The 21,315-nt window shown below is 32.8% G+C and overlaps 1 protein-coding gene across 2 annotated transcripts in view; it reads right to left on the reverse strand.

Moving 5' to 3' along the window:
• The window catches only part of BMP2K (BMP2 inducible kinase), a gene marked incomplete at both ends in the record, with an annotated part of 117,218 nt that overhangs the window by 11,996 nt on the left and 83,907 nt on the right, over positions 1-21,315 (reverse strand). Inside the window, 6 exons of one of the 2 annotated variants that reach the window (XM_084234078.1) lie at positions 4,086-4,196; positions 9,760-9,917; positions 12,943-13,127; positions 13,977-14,075; positions 15,146-15,339; positions 19,601-19,761. In XM_084234078.1, the coding sequence (XP_084090204.1) occupies positions 4,086-4,196; positions 9,760-9,917; positions 12,943-13,127; positions 13,977-14,075; positions 15,146-15,339; positions 19,601-19,761 (908 nt within the window). The remainder of the gene's footprint in view (positions 1-4,085; positions 4,197-9,759; positions 9,918-12,942; positions 13,128-13,976; positions 14,076-15,145; positions 15,340-19,600; positions 19,762-21,315) is intronic. The other variant, XM_084234079.1, reaches the window with a different exon arrangement.

Raw genomic sequence — 21,315 nt, forward strand, 5'->3', positions numbered from 1 at the left:
AAGTGTCAGTTTAAAGAGAAAAAAGATGTTTTAGGCAAGAAAGTTTAAAATTTTTCTTCCCATGCATATGTTCTCAAGAAACTACTACAGGGCCTCCCTGGTGGCGCAGCGGGTGAGCGCTGGGTTGCGAAGCTGCCTGCAGCCTCTGCAGCGCCGGTTCGATCCCTGGCTGCTCCCTGGCCACCGGAGGAGGGTCCCACATGGCATGCAGACCTCTCCTGCCGCCCGCTGCTCCCCTCAGCAGTGTACTTCGGTCCATCTGCCTGCTCTGCTCCCCGCTCTGGCTCTGGTGAATTTTCTCACCCTCCCGCGCTTCTGACTGTACCCAGTGCTTGTATAAATAAATAAAAATAAATCTTAAAAAAAAAAAAAAGAAAAGAAAAGAAACTACTACAAAAGTTGCTCTACCAATGAAGCAAAAAAGAAGTCTAGGAAATCCCGGGAATATTGAAAGGTAAAAGAAAATACAAGGATGATAAGTATGTTGACAGACACAGAAAGCAATCAATAGAGATTGCAGAGCTCAATGAAAGATGTTGACAAAGTAAAAGTGAAAATAACAGGCACCTTAAATTGGGAGGCAATTTACACTTCTACATGGAGATATATCAATGAAAGGGTACATAAAAAAAATGAAGCACAATCCTTTTTATAAACACAAAAATTAAATCTAGGACAGCTAAAATTTTATACAAAAGAGGATATGTAATCCTGATATACTAGACTTCAGTGATGACAAATAATTATATTCACAAAAGTGAACATATTGCATTAAACACTGGCCACCAACAGCAAGTCAAAATTATACTGGTCTTGGGATTGGTGTGGGGAGGGTCAAACAATGTAACTAATCTAAGTTCTCGTCTCCATTATTAGACAGTATTATCTAAACCTGAAAGCATAAGAAGTAGCACAATAAACATGATACACTGAAATGCCAAAAGTACAAAAACTGCCATACCAAAATGTCAAAAGTGGAAAAAGTGACAGGGAGGAGACAGGCAGGGAAATGATGTTTTTTTAGTATAAAACTCCTAAGATTTATGACTTTTTAAAGTATGATACATATGTACATTATTCTAATTTAAAAATTTTAGTTTATAATTTGTAAAATCATCAAACCAAAGAAAAACAAAGAACTAATTTATTATAATTTCATAGTTGCAATTAAATGTTTTAACAATTTTCCCCCCAAATGAAAAGAGCCACTCCTAATAAAACCAGCATAAGGAACACATGATTGGAAGACAATAATTCTTTTTAAATATACTTTAGCAGTACACTTAAAACTCAAATCCTTGGGTCTCCACTGGTGGCGCAGATGGTTGAGCCCCATGCTGTGAAGCTGTCCGCAGCCTCTGCAGCGCAGGTTCGATCCCAGCCGGCCGGTGAGATACTCACATGGCACAGCAGACCTCTCCTGTCTCACCCACTGCTCCCCTCAGCAGTGTATTTCAGTCAGTCTGCCTGTTCTGTTCCCCACTCTGTCTCTGGTGAATCCTCTCATCCTCCCGCACATCTGGCCTGTACCCCAGTTCTTGTATAAATAAATAAATCTTTAAAAAAAAAAAACTAGCCTGAATTAAAGAGAAGAGCCAAAGTTTAAAAAAAAAAAAAAAAGTCTTACAGCATTCTATCTTACAATTGCACTCCTTTTATTCTCAAGTAGCATTCTCTGCATGGTTTACCTAAAACTAAATTATATTCTGTAATTGACAACTCTCAGATTCAAGTATGATGCCTTATCACATGCACATATCATTCTGTATTATACATACACACATGTACTTAGGATTAATCTCTTGCCTATCTTCCCTCCTAGTCTATATTTGAGGTTTCAAATGCTTTTAAATTTCATAATGCTATGCAGAATGTATTTTCATTGGATAGAATTCCTTTTTCTTTCCTCGGATTTTCCCTAAAGCTTATGGAAAGCTAATGTATGGCATAGCATTTCTAAGCTTTATAATGAGTAGGCTAGTAGCACTAAGTCATTTTTAGCTGTTTAAAATGTATGTATTTTGGATCTGATTAATAAAATTTAAAATAATGACTAAGATAATATGAAATTTATAATTATATTTGAAGTTTTAAATTATTTTATTATAATAAAAAAATTAACAGTACTAATATAGCAAACAGATCACCATTTCTCCTCTCTCTGGAGGCATATTTCTCCTATGATTGTTTCATTCTTTATCCTAGTCTATGTACTCAGTTTTTCATCACCAAACCACTCCAATGTTCATGTGCACACTAAACATAAAACTGTTTTTTTGAGGAGCATTTACATCAAAGGATATTTTTAAAGGTTGTTATTCTAACAAAAAGAAGTAAGAATTTTTAGGGAGTCATATGTTTTCCATACATCAATAAATATTACATAAACATTGGTTTGGTTACTAGTCAAGATTCAAACAGAGACAATTCAAGCTTTCGACCCTCAGTAAATTTAAGATCAAATAAAGAAGCTAAACAAGCTCAAATATGTGATCATATTTCTAACTACAAAAATCTTAGGTCTACCCCACAACAAGAGTTCCCAGGGAAAGGACAGTCATTGAGGTTAGTCTGTCTTCCAACTTCATTATTCATTTCCCCAAGGCTCATTTTTAGAAACTACACAGAACAGAGAAATTCATAGGTATGTGCAAACCTGAAAAGGATCATGCAACTGCTTCTAGAGTATGAAAAAGAGCTAGTACTGAAACTGCTTCTTACCACATTAGATCAATATCCAAAGTCACTGAGTATTATGTTCTTGAGTACTTATAGACTATTTTGAGATCTTTTTTTTTAAAGCAACAACACTTTTGTAACCTACAGTAGTGGGGGTGTGAGAGGGCACATCTATGCAGATTAAGTAAGCACGGTAAGTTTTAGTTTATGATGACACATCAGTCATGAAAAGATAACTTGAAGGAAACAAGCAGAAAACAGCAATAACAGCATTCAATAAATTACACAATAAAATCATAGAACATGATAGCATATTCTCTCAGATGAGAGAAACAATCTTAATTGCTACACTATTTATTCTAGATAACCAAGTATAAACCTTGAAAAGCTAAAACACTACCATGATGTATTAATCTGACATCATGAAAACCTAATTCTTATTTTGACCTCACTTTCATGTTTTTGTTGTTGTTCTTGCATATATTTTTTAAATGGCAGAGATGTTACATATGTAACTTGCTTGAGTGAGAAATAAAAGGAACAGGTCCAAAGAATACAACTGACAGTTACCTTGACTGTATTAAACAAAAACTTTATCTTATAACCTGTATCTTATAACAAAGCATGATTTCTTCCAACATGTTTCCCTTACCAAGATTAAAATTGATTTTTTTTTTCCCCACAGTAACCATACACACAACAAATTCGTTATACCAAGGTGGGATCCTTCTCTAGTCTATTATCTTTTATATAATATTAATAGACAGCAATTACTTTGAAAATATTACAAAAAATATATATTATCTTCTCCATATATCTTCTATATAATGTTAATAGACAACAATTACTTAGAAAATATTACCAAAAATATTCTTTAAAACTGGAAAATAATTTTTAAATTCTGGGTTAAAATCAAAATCAAGAATGTAAGAATGAGTAGGCAAAACGAAATAATTGTGACAAATACAAAATTACTAATACTTATAAAATCAGTTAAAAGAAAGTTTGTATATAATAAGTTTGTATAAACCAGAAAATGCCAGACTTTTAAGCAAAAGCTAAGTATAAAAATATCTTTAATTGCATCTGAAATATGTCAAAGGGAGAAATATTCTTATTCAAGAATTTTTTCAGTAGTATCCAATACTAAAGGTAAAAAGAAACAATTTAAGTTCTATTATATAAATAAGGATTTTTCTATTTTGGCAAAAAGGCACAACTGAATAACCCAACAGAAAGAAGAACACTGGGAAGAGTAGTATGGCTAAAGGTCTTAATTTTCTTACTGTTTTCTATGAATAACTTCTGATTCTTACTCTGGCTTTGTATTAATACAAAGGTTATTTTTTTGGTGGTTGTTGTTCTTGTATGTATTTTTAATGAATGATGTTACATATGTAACTTGCCTGAGTGAGAAATGAAAGGAACAGAACCAAAAAGATCTTCTGGAGGATGGTTATGTGAAGCAGAAAGTGGGTCTACATTCTTATCTGAGGATGCGTTCTCATCCAGTCTGTCTGCAAAAATAAGATGAAACAAAACAAAAAAAAATAAAATAAAAACAAAATGGTCTTTAAATTTTAACAAGTGGTATACAGTATAAATAAAAGTGAAAATTATACACAGCAACAGCTCTCTTGGAAAGCATTAGATTCAGAGCTCATTTTTATAAATACTAGGAGGTAGTCCTGATTTTAAAATATATTTACCGCTACAAGGGTAAGTTTAACTATGTAATCACAGTACTAGGTTTTTAGCCTAATAAATAGTTTGGTTTATTTAAATACCAGTTGCCTTCCCTTGAAACACACTGAACCTCAACTTAAATCCAACTTACTAAATAGACATATTTAGCAGATTTTTTTTCCCCAAAAATGGATATTTTGGGAAATCCATTTTTGGGGGGAAAATCATAAATAAATAAATCTTTAAAAAAGAAAAATGAGGCATAGGGTAAAAGGAATTAAAGGAGTAGGCACAAGTTGCAAGAGTAGTTCTAATAGTTACAGGTGAGACTTGAAGAAAGCAGGGGTGTATACCTGTGGAAAAACATGCCAGATCAAGGAAGATTGAAAGTAAAGGCTCTAACTTAGGAGCAGGCCTTGTGTGTCTAAAGATTTGAAGTATCCTAATTCCCTAGCAAGGACTGTCTTTTCCCGTTTTTAAACTCTGTACATAATAATCACTTTATCAGTAGAGAACTTGCTGACTTTTGCAAGATGTCTCTCCATTCTAATTCTTAGCAATCAAACTTTACTCTAAGGACCCATTCTGCCTTTCCAGATTATTTTAGGCATTCCCAGAACTAAATCTTCCATGTATAAGGAAATTTATGGGTAAACTACACTGGTCTTATCTGCTTTGTAAGGAATTGCTGGGTGGGGTGGAAGAAACCAAATATATTTCTCTAAAACCAACTCATAACTTCAGAGGGAATCAAAAGCCCAAAGTTAATGCAACAATCTAACAGCACAGTGCTCTTCAAATTTAATGCAGATCCCTACACCTGTGAATTTGTTAAAATGCAGATTCTGATTGGATGGGTCTGGGATATATCCTGAGATTTTGCAGTTGGACAAGCTCCCAAGTGAAATAATAACTGTTGGTCTAGGGAACACCTTCTTGAGAAGTAAAAACCCAAAAGTCTACATTATACAAAATATACTTGATTGTTTCTATGACAACTAAGTCTTTAAAAACCTGTATGACAACAGATACATTATCAGCTTTCATGACTAAAACTAACGACAATACCCACATGAAGCCTTGGGTTGTTTAAAATTTTTACTTAAAATTTTGTTGAAGCACTACTAAGTATTTTTTTTAAGGCAACACAAATGACAATTGATCTCTACACAAATCTTCCAAAACCCAAGAGCTAATTTTCAAATCTAATATTTCAATGGACAACAATGAAGATTTATTCTAGGGGTTACTTTTCATGATATTATATGTATGCTTAATTCAAGAAATCAGCAACAAATGCTGATTGAAATCACAATTTTTTGCATCATGTTTTTTCTAACACCTACAAATGAAACTAGTCTCATAGCTTCTTTCTGAAAAAAAAAAGTTACAGAATAATTTATATGACCAATTTACTGTGATAGGAAGTCAAAATCTAACCTTAAGGAAGGGCCCAAGAATCACTGAGTAATTGGTACCTGCAGTTACCAATTCTATCAGGCCCTGAATGCATTTGTAGAGTAACTAATAAAACCAGGGATTATTCCTTATATCAGAATCCTGGAAATACACAGGTGCTTAGATCTAAAGTATGACCAAACTTCCTTCCTAAACTATCTGCATTATAATTGTCAGAATTTCTGTATAAAATATTATTACCTGGACCCTACCATAGACCTAATGAAGGAGATTATCTAGATAGAGGTCTAGGAATATACGTAATAACATACTCTCCAAGTTTATAAACTACTACTGTACAAATCATTCCCAGTTTTTAAAAATTATTGTGTGCTAAGATTCTTGAAATGCTCACACACTGGAGTATTATCTTACATCAATCTATGATAAATCCACGGTAAATGTATAAACAGCACCATGTAGGTATAAGAATATTAACATTACCATGTAAAGGTAAGCATATTTTTAAACAGGGAATCCCCATAATTAAAGATATGGAGACACTATTATAGGCAAAGTTCATTTATTCAGTTATTTTAAAACAGGAATCAAAATAAACTCAATATAAAATAAATCATGTTCTTACTGTACCACAAAACATCGACTCAATTTTTCCATAGAGGATTTTTAAAAATTCATTTAAAACTCTAAAGTTTACATAATAATCGGAGTCCCAGGGTACAAAATTCAAAATAAATTACACATTGACTTTTAAGGTTATCAACTGCCCATAAATAAAAACTAGTGAAATGGAATGCAGTTACTTTTCTTATACGTATACAAGTCACACCTAAAATGTATTTAATTTCCATTTTCAAATAACTGGTTTGAGCAATGCTTGTGCTTGGTTTATTCAATATTTTAAAAAAGTACCTCTACCTGCTTTCTCAAAGGAATTGTTAGTGAATAAAATAAAAACAATCTTTTTAAGATTTTTAATTGATACAGATGTCAAAATATATAATTTTAAAATCTTAGAAACAGTATATTCCATAATATCAGGAAATTAATGTATTGTTAAAAGTTAAGTCAGCAATTACATGGCTAATGGCTTGAACAGCCAAAGGTTAATGAGTAAAGTTTAAAAGTGCAGTCTTCATTTGATACTTTCAAAACTTGTTCTATTATATTTGGTTTCATTATTCTGCACTGAAGAACAGTAAAAGGCCTGAATTAGCTTAAAACAGTGACAGTTAATGTTGTACAACAAACTATATATGCAAATGTTCAGATCAATTTTGTTCTGTTAAAAAAAAACACACCACATTTAGTACACTTTTCAAAGCAGTTCTCTTCCTCTTGGTTATTCCAATGCAATTTTAAACAAAAACAAGAAGCTCACCATCAACAAGAAAAAAAATTTCAGTAAGTATTATTTCTAATTAACATATAGAGAGCTACACAATTATTTGCACAAATGTAAGTAAAAAATATTTCCCTAAACAACTATTCTAATTAGTATTTAATGTGTTAAATATTATGACAATTAAATTTCTGAAGTTCACATACTAATCTGGATATTTTGGTACAAAAGACAATAAAATATATAAGCTTAAATTTAAAAATAGCACTGAAACCAGCTTTATTACTAAATCTCAGTTCTAATTTAATGTTTCGGTCTTAAATAGGAACAGACAAAAAAAATGTCACTTCTGTTAATGAGCTTTCCCACAAAACCCCTTCTAACTCCTGGTTTATTTATCTGTCAGCTAAAAACCCTGATAGTTTAGGTATCATTTTAAAATGCTGGTTAAAAGCCAATAACCTCAAAATCAAACCCTAAAAGTATATTTAAAATGTGAGGAATTGGGAAGTGTCCTTTATTAGGTGATCAGATGCTATAAAGACATTATTTCATTTAATCTTCTTGATAACCCTACGAGGTAAGCATCATTATGCCTAGTCTATGAATGAGGAATCAAGGGAACACGTAAGTCACTTCACTGAGATTACAACCTAGTTAAATGACATTGTGAGGAATGAGAATTCATATTTTCTAGTGCAATGTGATGATTTAAGAGCATCTGCCTCGTAATAGTGATTTCAATAGCCCAGGGACTATCTACAGGGTTATCCAAATGGCTGAGTTACTCCAAGTCTGACCTTCAGATAAAGTTCCTCCTGCGCTTTCACTGGAACCTAGTATCATTCCATAATTAACACTGCAATGAAGTCTGAACTCTTTGTAGCATACATACTGCATGCACAAATACAAACACACATCACACATTATCTGACCTTGATGTTTGAAAGCAAAATAAGCTAATGAAGAATTTTACATGCTAAACTCAAATATTTTTACTTTTTAATTGAGGTAAGCTTGGTTTACAACACTATACATGATTCAGAGAAACAAGTTCACACCTTTTCAGAGAGGTTATCACACACACCAGATATGTATACATGAATATTTATCTGCCATTCTCAATTATGCAATGTAAATAAAACTTTGGTGTTATTAAAATTCTAGGCAACTCAGATAACATTTTATGAGGCACAGCATAATGTAAATACTTTACCCATTCCACAAACTGATGTTTTTTAAAAAACAATTTTTACCCAACAAGTAGAAAATACTAATTTAGCAAACCCTTAGTTACTATCCTGATCAGAACATAACAAAGTAAGTATTTTAAAAATACTTATTGCTTTAAACCTTTTGCTTTAAAAATAGTCCTAAAAATTATAATTATGTGGTTGCCCCCCTGTGTCAACCTTGCCATCCCACCAAAAGAGAGATACTTTTATTTCCCAAGCCTTGACTTTTGGGGCAATTCAAAGAGAAATGCCAAAAAAAAAAAGTTGAGGTTTAAAAAAATATTTTTTAATAACAACATGTCAAGATTGGTTTTACCAATGTCAACAAACCTTTATTAAAGGCTTAAAATTCATCTTTATATCTGCATTTAATAATCAATTAAATTTTTCATAATCACATAACCAGTAAGTGAAATAGAAATTTAAATCCCAAACAACTATTCTTACATCAATTCAGTACATTTATAAATTTTACATGAATTATATACCAGTTTGGAACAAGGTGTATTAATTAATATATATTCTCACAAGGCCAGTTACCTAAAATAAAACAGAAACTAGGAACTATAACTTAGGGACCATTAAGATCTTCTTTTCACATGTAAAAGGGAAAACCATACATATATGTGCATATGCATACACATGTGTGCAAATGCACACACACACATCTCAGGAACCTAGAACTTATACTCCAACAGTGAGTTTTTGTTCCTATTTTGCAACCTCCCCAAAACACTTCACACATCCCTGTCCCAAAATAGGACTTCTCTAAAATATGTATGGTGAGACCTGAAATATACATTAAAGAAAATGCAATGATACCAAGTAAAAAACATTGAGATATCTGATTTAAAGTGGAAAAGAAAATTTATTTAACTTTTTCCATATCAGGACAACAAAGCAGCGCTTTTATATCACCACTCATTAAAAGGGCATTACAAAACATTAACATAATGTAGTAGCCCATATTTTCTTTCAGGCACTTTCAAAGGGCATCTCAGACCCACAATATCTTCTATTGCGTATGCAAGAAAACAGAGATGCAAAATGATTAGTAAGGCAAGATACTAATGTCTCCCTCTTTTTATTTGAACATTAATTTTCCATGTCTTAGAGAGATTCTGAATTTAACATTCAAAGATACGCATTATGTAAGAATTAGGAATCTAGATACTATCAACAGTCTTGGGTTTAATAACTACTACGTCAAGCAAGTGATTTCTAATGCACACAGCAAGATTGATATTATATGTATGAAAGAATATGGCCTGATGTTTGCCCTCAAATGCACAAAAAGAATTTTCTATTCACCACCTGAAAACAGTCTTTGGCCTTGCTGAATAATTAGAGAACTGTTATTTTACTGTGAAGCAAAATAAGCCTTCAAGTGTCCCTTACTTGATCTTAGAAGGTCAAATTCTCTGTCCAACAGTTCCTCTTCTGTTAACTTGGAGAAATTATCCTCTCCAAAAGGATTCCACCCTGACATATCAGGTGGGTTACTGATGTTCTTCTGACTTGTAATATTTGCAGCTGCCTCTTTATCAGCAACTGACCTATGATAATTGAGAGGAAAAAATAAAAAAAATTAAAACTTGAAATTGAAAAATTAAAACTCCCTAGTTCATATTTTACAAATGTTTAGAAAAGCAGATCATTTTATTTATGGAAGAAAAGCAGTAAAGAAAATTATTAATTAATTAAAGATAACTAGTAAAGATTTAATACTAAATAAGAATAACAACATTGAGGTGTCATGTGTGGCTGAACTAGTATTTTTGAGGGCAGTCCTGTGTACCTAACTTCTATTACCCTAGTATTTAATTATTTTTAATCTATAGAATCATTACTTTCCCTGCTCCAAATTCAAATCTCCCTTAATACATAATTTCACAGGAGTAGGATAAAACACTTTCACAAAAATCCAACCCCTTATTTCCCAGACTGGGTGATATACATGATGATTTTGATGATAAACAAATTTTTGAGATTTAAAGTTACACAGAAGTTGGGGGCGGGGGCGGGAAATTTAATCGAACATATCACACCATGATTTCATAAACAGTATCACTAGGTTTGAGATTTAAGTAGGAAGTCCTATGATAATTCACATTAGTTAAGGTTTCAGCATCTTGCATGCCTAAGTGTGCCTTAAATCTTTAGATGCTCATCTTCCTTTGTAACTAACCAGAAATTTTAATGGTAAATATGCTATGGAACACTAATGTGAATTCTCTCATACAGGATTTCCAAACTATCATTCATTCCACTCTCAACTGCAACACTACTTTATTTCTAGAAATTGGTTTACAATGCAAGCTATACATAAGTATATATGCTGTATAAACTTTATGTATATAAAGTTGCACTTTGCAACTACATATACTAGATATAACTGACATTTTTAATGCTACTTGACATAAAGAGTAAAAAAAAAATCAAGCTTCTAATTAATAAAACAGTGTCACTGGTATCTCTAGGGAATATCAAGCAGAATATCCTCACTTTAATGAAGAATAAAACTATACCATTGGACCCAGCAATTCCACTCCTAGGGATCTACCTAAAGGACACAAATTACATTGATTCAAAAGGACACCTGTACCCCTATGTTAACTGAAGCACTATTTATAATAGGTAAAACCTGGAAACAACCCAAATGTCCAAAAACAGATGACTGGATCAAGAAGATATAGATATATACACAATGGAATATTACTCGGCAACCAAAAAAGATAAGCTCATGCCATTTGCTGCAACATGGATGGAGCTAGAAGGAATTATGCTCAGTGAAATAAGTCAGAATGAAAAAGAAAAATATCAGATGATTTCACTTAGAGGAGGAATATAGGAGGAACCAAATAAGACATCAGTGTAAAAAAATAATAACAATACAAAACACCACAAAACAAAAACAGACAATTATAAAACAGAGCCATCCTGTAGGAAGGAGGAGGGAGAGGGAACAGAGGGAGAGAGAGAGGAGCACAGGGGACTAACCATAGTGATGGCACAGAGGTGCACTGGTTAAGGAAATTCTATAGGGATTATACCTGGGGAAGCAAATATTGTTTAAAAATGAACAATGATGTAAAAAATTAAAAAATAATAATTTAAAAAAATGAAGACCAAAACTATTCTATTCTTAGTCTGACTTATTTTTAATTACATCTTTTTTTAATTTATTAGACTGCTGCTTATATTTCATAGTTCATATTTTAAGACTTCAATTTGTTCAAAATATATAATATTATGTCTTAAATTTACTGTTTACAATGTTAATTAAAGTAAAAAGAGCTATGTGGGTAAATCAAAATATTGTAACTACACCAGGTAAATATCTGTGTGGCAAATACTTTAAACCAGCTTTTGATCTTATATCCTGCTCTCCACCTAAGATATATTTCTCTTACAAAATTCATGCACCCTAATTCCTACTATACAAAAGAACTTTAATAAATCAATCAATTTGTGTTTTTCACTCAACTCCCCCCACACACACACACAAACACAGAAGTCGGGAAGTATACTATAGCAACCTGCATATTTCAGCCCTTTCAAGATGCTCACTGAAAAACATGCTACTAATGTTGCCCTTTCTCATGCCTAGCTCTACCAAAAGTTTGTAGACACTTTTCCCAGCTAGTGTTTCATAACCTAAAATACTGTTATATAAAAATTCTTTCAGTAGCTCACTGAAAAATATGCTACTAATGTTGCCCTTTCTCATGCCTAACTCTACCCAAAGTTTGTAGATACCTCTTCCCAGCTAGTGTTTCATAACCTAAAATACTGTTATATAAAAATTTCTTTTAGTGTTCCATAAATGAAGTTCTAACAGCTATCTACTCACTCTATGTATCTAAAATATGAAGAAATATTCATAATGGTTAACAGATACTAACTACAAAATCCTGAAGCATTCCTGATATAAAGTCTAAATGTAAGAAAATTTGCATCACACTTAATTTACTATAATGCTTTTGATATGAACTATCCATGAAAAAAATCTCTCTAACAATCAATGTATCCAAACAATCAAAATAAACCGCTTCCCAACTATATGCTATGGAAACAATAACCTTGCTGTATCACATCTGAAATAATAAATTACAAATTGTGTGTCTGTTGAAATTAAACCAAATTAGATGATCTTTATGAGTATACATTTTGAGTAATCAAATTAATTGAAAGCAATATCACCTAAGTAGAAAAGAGCTAATTAACTTGTCTACAAGGTTATTTTATAAACTACAAAAGTAAATTTTTAGGCCTTTATTCTATTTAACCTACAAAGAGAATCTTACCAGATAAGCCAATAATTTTCTTAGCTTTAAATGGTGTGGGATAATGCTAAACCTTATCTGCAAATAGCAGTTAGTAAAATGAACTGATAGAAATGAAAGGAAGGGAGGGGCTGCATACACAGGGATCAGAAGAGAAAACTCCTAGGACAAAAGAGGAGACTCAACAGAGAGATGGACTCTATATTCATTCAGGTACAAACAGTGCCTCCACTCTACAAGTTAAAAGATCCACATCCCTAACAATTTCCTTTGTACTCATTTGAAAAACACTTGCCTATTAGCACTGTAGGAGGGGTCCATTACAGTTCCAATCCGAGTTTGCTGTGATGAAGTATAGGAAGCTAAGGCTGGTGAGAATTCTTGAGGGGAAGTAAGATATTCAGGTGATGCCTGTGGCTGAGACGGCTGATGTTGAGCCAGCATCTGCTGCTGCAGGAAAGCCTGTTGATACTGCTGCATCTGAAACAAGGTAAGCCACTATATAAAACAATGCTCAAAGCTACTAAAGCACTCTCAGCATCCCATCTACTTGCTATGGTCCCTCCTTTTCACAATGGCAACAAAATCAGAAACCTGTAAAAAAAAATTTATATCTGAAGCAGCAGCTTGGTACCAGGAAACTACAGGATGAAATAAATCAATTTAAGAAATTGTGAAGCTAAGTTCACTTGAAAGGATTTACAAAAGCTCATAAAAATATTTTAAGAAAAAGACAATAGCACAGTTTAAAGGGACCAGTTTGGTGGTCACTCAAAAAACAGAAGTCAAACAACCCTCTGAAGCAAATGCAATTTCCCTTTGAGGTTTTTTCTTTTTTTTTTTTTTTAAATAATAAATTTTATTTTTATATTCCCCATACAATTGCAACCCCCCCATTCTGACCCCAATCCCTCCCCTCCCGTCCCTCACCCCCCAAAAAGTGTCTCTGGTTCATAGTTTTTTGTTGATTTTGATTTTCGCTTTCTTATAGTTATTCATTTTTCTGGTCCCTTATTTAAGTTTTCTATCCAAGAGACAGTTGCTGAAGTAAAGAAAGATATGACAAATAAATCATGGGTGATAGAGCATTTCCCTTAGTCTGTAAGTGAAAAATAGTATCAATTATGATGTGTTAATTTCACATACTATATTTCAGCCCAATATAATACTACCTGAGAATAAATGACTGGCTTTTACTAAATACAATTCATTTAACTATGATGAATTGACTTTTAATTATTAAATTCAGAATAATACCATCAAAACTGTGAATTCCAACAATGTATAGTATACTCAGGGAGAAATATCTAGAAGTCATATAACACTTACCATTGTAGAATACTGTGATGCAGAAGGTTGAGGCTGATATACCGAATGCAATGAAAACTGTTGTTGGAGTATCTGTTGCTGTTGCATTGCATGTTGATACTACAATAAGTAAAACAAACTCATCAATATTATTCATGCCTTTATTGTGCCATAGTCTCTTTTTTTTAAGTATTGATCTTACTGTAACAATGATTTAAGAACTCAGCAGTCCAAACAACAATGTAAAACAGCTATAATCACTTACTATGTGTGTGTGTAGGTATGCAAGTGTTTGTGTGTATGCATGTACACGCATACATAAATACATGCATATATACATACATAGTTTTTGGAATTGGCTTCAAAATTATCAATGATACATGGAAGATTTAACTAACTCCACTTCTAGCACAATATAAAGATGTTTAGAAAAAACCCAAACCTGAACCCATTTACCAACTGACAAAAACCTCTGACATCACTTGTATCCAGGACTCCACAACAAATTCCCACTCTCCTCTATCTACTTTCCAATTTCTTTCAGCCATCCAATTGTACCACCTACTTACTACCCTCTGGATCTGTCAGTTAAGACCAAAGGAGGAAGACACTCATAAAAAAGTGTCATGCATATAACTGGCTCAAAAGTATTTTGGGAAATGATGAAAGAATGATGGTGAGTCATTAAATGTAAAATAGTTTAGTGAAACTAGGAATTTGTACATTCTAATACGGCAAAAGACAAAACAAAACTAAAGGTAACTTCTTTCATGTCCCTTATAGCCCTATACATACATTCCAACCAAAACAAAAAATGAAAAACAAAAACGTAAGATAATGCTAACTTCTGAAAGTTTAATATCACCTTTCCAACAATATTATCCTATTTATTTCAACTCAAAATGCAACCTGAAACAGAGAATACCCATCATAAATTGTACTGCTCACTTTAGATGCCAAATGACCCAGATGAACAGTCTTTGCTTCATAAAGCCATGATGCAACCTATTTCAATAGAGTCCTCTTAAATATAACACAGAATACAAATATGATAAATATTCCTCAAAATGAGGAAACTGAAACAAAGCATTTGTTCAGCTCTAGAATTCAATGCACCCATGTACAAAAGAGAATTCAATGATATTCAACTAACACTTCTTCCATGACTAAGAGTGTAACAAAAGAATTACCTGCTGCATGTAAGCATCCTGAAGTAGTTGATGCTGTTGCTGCTGCTGATGAGGATGACGATGCTGTAAATGAAGTTGCTGCAATCTCCAATCTCCCTGTTGTAGCTGCTGAAGTACTCTATGCTGCGGTGGAGGCTGCTGAGGAGGGCCTTGACCTAGTAAAGTCTCAGGACTGTTTTCAGGTCTCAGTGCTCCTAGAAAAGTTTTCCCAAAACTTTTTTTCAATACACTCATGATTTCAATAAAATGGTTAGATTTCAAAATACTCATTTCAATCATTATTTAACCAAAACATATATGTTATGATATAGACCTTCCACATGTATACAGTGAAAAGGGATTATTTACTATAAGCATTCAAGAAAGTTAATTTTGTCAGGTACAACTCTGAACAAGTCAGTGTCTTATAAATATTTCATCTGTCACACTTCACCTCCACATGAGCAAACCATTAGTGTCATCATGGGCTGTCACAAGTCTAGTTCTATGCTGATATGACTCTTCCTTTTAAATGCCATTTTTTTACCCACTGTAGTTCTTATCCTTTAAAGTTTAACTCAAATCTCTCTTCCTTGTTTCCTCATCTAACATACTCAATTAATAGCATTTCATTTTGCCTTACAGATATTATTTACATAGCCATTTCCTAATTAATCTCCTGAGGAATGGGTTCATGTATTATCTGCTAGTGCCCCCAAAATTATCTTATATAATGATACTCAATAAATGCTACCACAATGAATCTATTAAACACTGTCTCCCAAAAATTCTATCCTAGGAAAATCCTATGAATAAAGCATTGAAATTAATGAAAATGTAAAATACACATTACATCAAAAAGGAGAAAAACAATACACTACAATATCTATATTTTCTCCCTAAAACTTACTGTGAATTCAAAAGCATCTATTTAATCCTACAGGAAAAAAGGAAGAATGCTAGAGGGAGAGAATTCTTTTTTCATGTTTAATACCTTCAAACCGCCCAGGTCTTAAATATTACACCTCTATAAAAATAACCTTTAGATCTATGTTTAATTCTTCTAATTATAAAAGAAGTGCATGTTCATTTTAGTTATTCTTACAAAATATTTATACAAATATATGGAAGAAAATTAAAGCTATAACACCACTACACAGACAAAACAACCATTAGCATGCCTTTCAAGGCTTTTTCTTTATAGTTTGAGGAGTAATAAAAGTTAAACTCCTCAGCTATATATTCATCTTTAAGGGCCCTGATGTTTAAGCCAGAGTAAACTCATGGCTGAAGAGGAAGCCCAATCAGAAACCAATGATTAAGTAATAACTCATCAGGCTCACATCTGACATCAAAAACAGTGACTTTTACTTAGTGTCATTAAGAAGAATTGAGATCCATAGTTCTCAAGTCAAGGACGTAAGATCACCAGAGAACTCTCAAACAACATCACAAAAACCTTACGTGAAAACAATGCTTTCAAGCACATCACTAAATCCTCATCAATCCCTGGTTTGCAAAGTATAAAACTAAGGCTCAGAGAAGTTAAGTAAATTCATAAATAAAGTTAGAGATAAATGATACTGGAAGAAAATATAACAATTTGTCAAGAAGCTAATATTCAGAAGCATACAAATAAAACCATCAAAGAAATAAAAAATAAAAGACAATCTCACAAAATTGCAATAGATAATTCACAAATAAAAATGGGCAGTAAGCACACAAACCATATTAATCAGATATTAAAAATAGAAGCCAAAATGGCTCACCTATCAATAAAGAAACATTTTTAAAAACCAATACTATCAAGTGTTGACAGATACAAGAATGAAAGGGCACTCACACTGATGATGGTAGTGTAACTTTTCAGTCTTTTTTGGATGGCAGTATCTGACATACTTAACATGAGTACACTTTTTTTTAAAGACTTATTTATTTACACATACAAGAACTGGGGTACAGGCCAGAGGTGGGGGGCGGTGTGAGAGGGAACAGGTGGATTGACTGAAATACACTGCTGAGGGAAGCAGCAGGCAAGTCAGGAGAGGTCTGCTGTGCCATGTGGGTAGCTCCCTGGCTGGGGATCGAACTCGTGCTGCAGTGGCTGTGGACAGCTTCATAGGTTGCATCTTAACCCCTTGCGCCACCAGGGAGACCCCATGAGTACACACTTTTTAATATTCTTCTTCATAATAATGTTGTAACAGGTAAGCCAAGAGTGTGTGTTAAGGATGATCACCACAACACAATTAATAATAGTAAGTATTGTTAATAACCTAAATGATCACACTAGCTATGGTATATTCATACTATGGAATGTCACATAGCTATTAAAAATTATATATCTGTATGTACTGATGTGTAAAGCTTTATGTAACATAACAAATTTTAAAAAATCAACTTGTGGGGAAATATATAGCACTAATTCATTTCTGTTAAACACAACATGAATTGGTTATATCTGTGTGTACATATATATATATGTACATATATGTGTATATGTATCTGTACATAGATGCATGAACATAGAAAGGGATTGGGAGGATGCCCACAGAACTGCAGCAGTTTTCTTTGAGGGCGAGGCTGGGGAGAATGGAGACCTTTACATTTTCCTCTGAATACTTCTGCATTATATGAATATTTAAAAGAATATCTTATGTGACTTATCATATAATAGCAGTTGGGGAAAGAAAAGTTAACAGATATACACATAGGGGAGAAGGAAGAATATTATTTTTCCAACTTAAGCTGAAGCATGTAAAAAAGAGAAACAGTACCACCAACACGGAGAGCAAGCCTGACACAGCTATATCTTGGTGTTCTCCTGTTGAGCATAAACAATTTCACAAAACACCAAATGAGATAAAGTAACTCTGTGAGTGAGGAATAAGGACAAGATCAATCCATAATTATAGCCAAATACTGACAAAATCAAGAACATTGTCCAAATCAAAAATAAATAAAAAAATAAACTTCTCTCTATTCTGGCATTTTTACTGACTTCAGCTTCCCTCCATCTAGATAAGATATATTATGATACCTAATGATGTCAAACACCACTAACAATCCAAATGCAGAGCAAAGCCCCACTTCCTTAAAATCTCCCCAAAATTACCTAAAAGAAGGTCTAATTCTTGGGTAGGTCTTTCCAAACACATTCCTGAGACACTGTCATCACAGATTCCCATGGTATAACAATAATAAATCCAGTTGTTTCAACTACAATTGTGTACCTAGTAATCTTTGACTGGAGGGTATTGGTATATGATAAATAATAGAATCTCCAATCCAAAGAGGTAGGAAAAAAAGAAAGTAATCTGAATGTTAACTATGAAACAGAAGTTTCTTAGATCCTACTTTGTTATTTACTCCTTAAAACAGGAAAAGTAGTTGTTATTCCTATTTCATAGAAGAGTAAGGCTAAGAAATGGTAGAATGGGATTTAGAAACAAAAGACTTCAAAATCCCCTATTTTCTCTTTTTCATGGAATATTCCTCCCACCTGATACTTGATCACCAAATAGATATTCAGCAACATTTCAGGTAATATAAATCTTGCCTTCTCTCAACATATACTTAATAGCAATAAAAGTACTTAACAGCTAACATTTCTCAAGAACAGATTATGTGACAGGCTATATTAAGCAGTTATCTAGTCCTCACAAAACTGCATAAGATAGGTATTATGTTTTTATAACATAAAACATGAGACAGATAGGACTCAAATTTAGGTTCACAAAACTCAAAGTGCAGGCTTTTAGCCATTAGCTCAACCAGTTTCCTAGATGAAAACATTTTAAGATTTAAACAAAATAGATTATGAAAATAATCTAGATTAAACAAAATAGATTATGAAATAAAGCAAAACAGTTTCCTTGGGATGAACCCTCAGGTTATATCTCCAGATTCTTGAGAGAATAAGTTTACTCTCTATCATTACAGATATATCTGGGAGAAGGTTGGATTTAAGTACGACACTATACATAATGTTCAGGAAATATTTTTAAGTCAGAAAAAAATTTTCCTCAAAATCAGATAAAACGGCAAATTTCTATGTGTAGAGTCCACATGGTCCAAGGCAGACTCCCTTGCCAAGGTTCTAGTTTCATCACAAAGACTTTTGATAAAACTTCGAGAGACTAAAGTTTTAACTTTGTCCTTTTCAGTAATACAGTAATATTCTATACTCATGAAACTTTATTTTAAACTTCAAACCCTACTAGCTGATGACTCTAGGGATAAACAAATTGTGAGTTTTTGTACCATACTTATAGACTGCTGGTAACTTACCTTTGCCTACAAATTTAAGAGACCAACTGAGTTTATTTAATATGAGCAGAAAATTTCTTAAAACATTATGATATTTGCACTTCATAATATTAACTTTGTCAGTAATTTATACTCCTAGGAAATCAAGCCATAAAAGGTTTATTTAAGTCAGCTATAAAAGGAACAAGTTTGACAGGGTTGAATTACCTTTTGGTCTGTGGTTCCCAAATTCACCAAGAGCAGGGACTTTAACAGGTGTTGCTGAATTTTGAATGTTCAGCACACTGGGAGTGGCAGTAGTAGAGTTAGCCTTTGGTCTTTGTCTTGGTGCAATTGAGGTTTCTGTTGGTCCAATGGTATCTGTTATTCTACAACAGAAGAATATATTTCATTTTAAACAATGGGATTATTGCTAATTTATTGTCTGTTCTATAAAAAATTTGTTTCAACAGATATGTTTTAATTATTATTGATGATGATTTAGTCCTCTTGGCATCTTCCTACATCTCATTCTCAAATATTAAATGCCCATCAAAGAGTGAAAGAAACAAACACACACCTTTTCATAAGCTTTTGGATAAAACTGAGAGCCACTTTCTGAATCAGACAAAGAAATAAAAATAAAAACAACAAATAACAATCTCCCTTAGCTAAGACACTAGGCCTATGAAAGAAAAGACAGTATGTACCCTAGTTCATGGAAAACCAAAGTAAGTCAAAACTTTAACAGGTGATGCTACATGCGTAGATTCAACTTCTAGAATCTGTAACTTTGCTTTGCTTAGAACACTGAGTGGAAACTGTATGAAACTTTTCCCACATTAGGGAAAATCTGTCACCACAGATTCCTATGCTATAAGAATAATAAATCCAATTGTTTCAACTACAATTGTGTACCTAGTAATCTTTCACTAGAGGGTACTGGCATATGACAAATAATAGAATCTCCAATCCAAAGATGTAGGGAAAAAAAAGAAAGTAACCTTAATGTTAACTATGAAACAGAAGTTTCTTAGATCCTACTTCATAATTTACTTCTTAAAACAGGAAAGGTAGCTGATATTCCTCTTAAGTCTGTGGACTTAGCCCACAGACAGGGGAGTCAAGTGATAAGCATGGTTCTGAAAGGATGATACTGAAGATAATTTAAGAATATGCAGACATTTGCTTTTCTCTTTCAAAAAAAGACAAGAACAATCTTTTACTGGTATATTTATCAACTTTTGTTTTCTATGAATTCAAATACTTTTTCATAAAGTCAAATGTTTACTTGTCAACACAATTGCAATAGAATCCCTTTATCAAGTGCCATGCCACATTTTCAAGTTATTTGATACTTACAAATTTTACATTCACATGACTTATCAACTTTATATCTGCTGTTGACAGAAAGTCCTGTGTACCACAATTCTAAGGCCTTAGTTATTTCCTCTATCTGTATGTACCACAAGAGGGAGCTCTGTTAACAACTATCTGTGAAATAATGAAAACTGAATCAAATGAAATTGAATCAAGAGTTCAGAAATTATAGAAATATATTGTATATATTTTCTAAAAATAACATTTATGTTTTAGATGGGATGGTGTTGATACAAATCATATAAAACTGACTAGAAGGCAACAAATGATTATGCATAGAATCAAATATATCTTAATTTAATGATAATCAAGTATGCATTGAGCTGAGTTATTTATTAGTGTGGAGCTAGTAGTATCATGAGTTTCATGTAGGAAAAATTCTACCTTAATCCTAATATTGCTAGAAAAGGCTTCAGATAGGAACTGCAGATAAAAAAAGAAATGATTTCATTACAGTTGAGGGGAAAAAAAAAAAGAAAACAACATTCTACGTAAAGCAGCAGAAAGAAAATGCCTGGTCAGGTTAAGCAAAAGGAATATACAAACTTGAGCAAATGAAAGAC

The sequence above is a fragment of the Talpa europaea genome (assembly GCF_964194135.1).
Source record: "Talpa europaea genome assembly, chromosome: 5".
NCBI classification, from domain to species: Eukaryota; Metazoa; Chordata; class Mammalia; order Eulipotyphla; family Talpidae; genus Talpa; species Talpa europaea.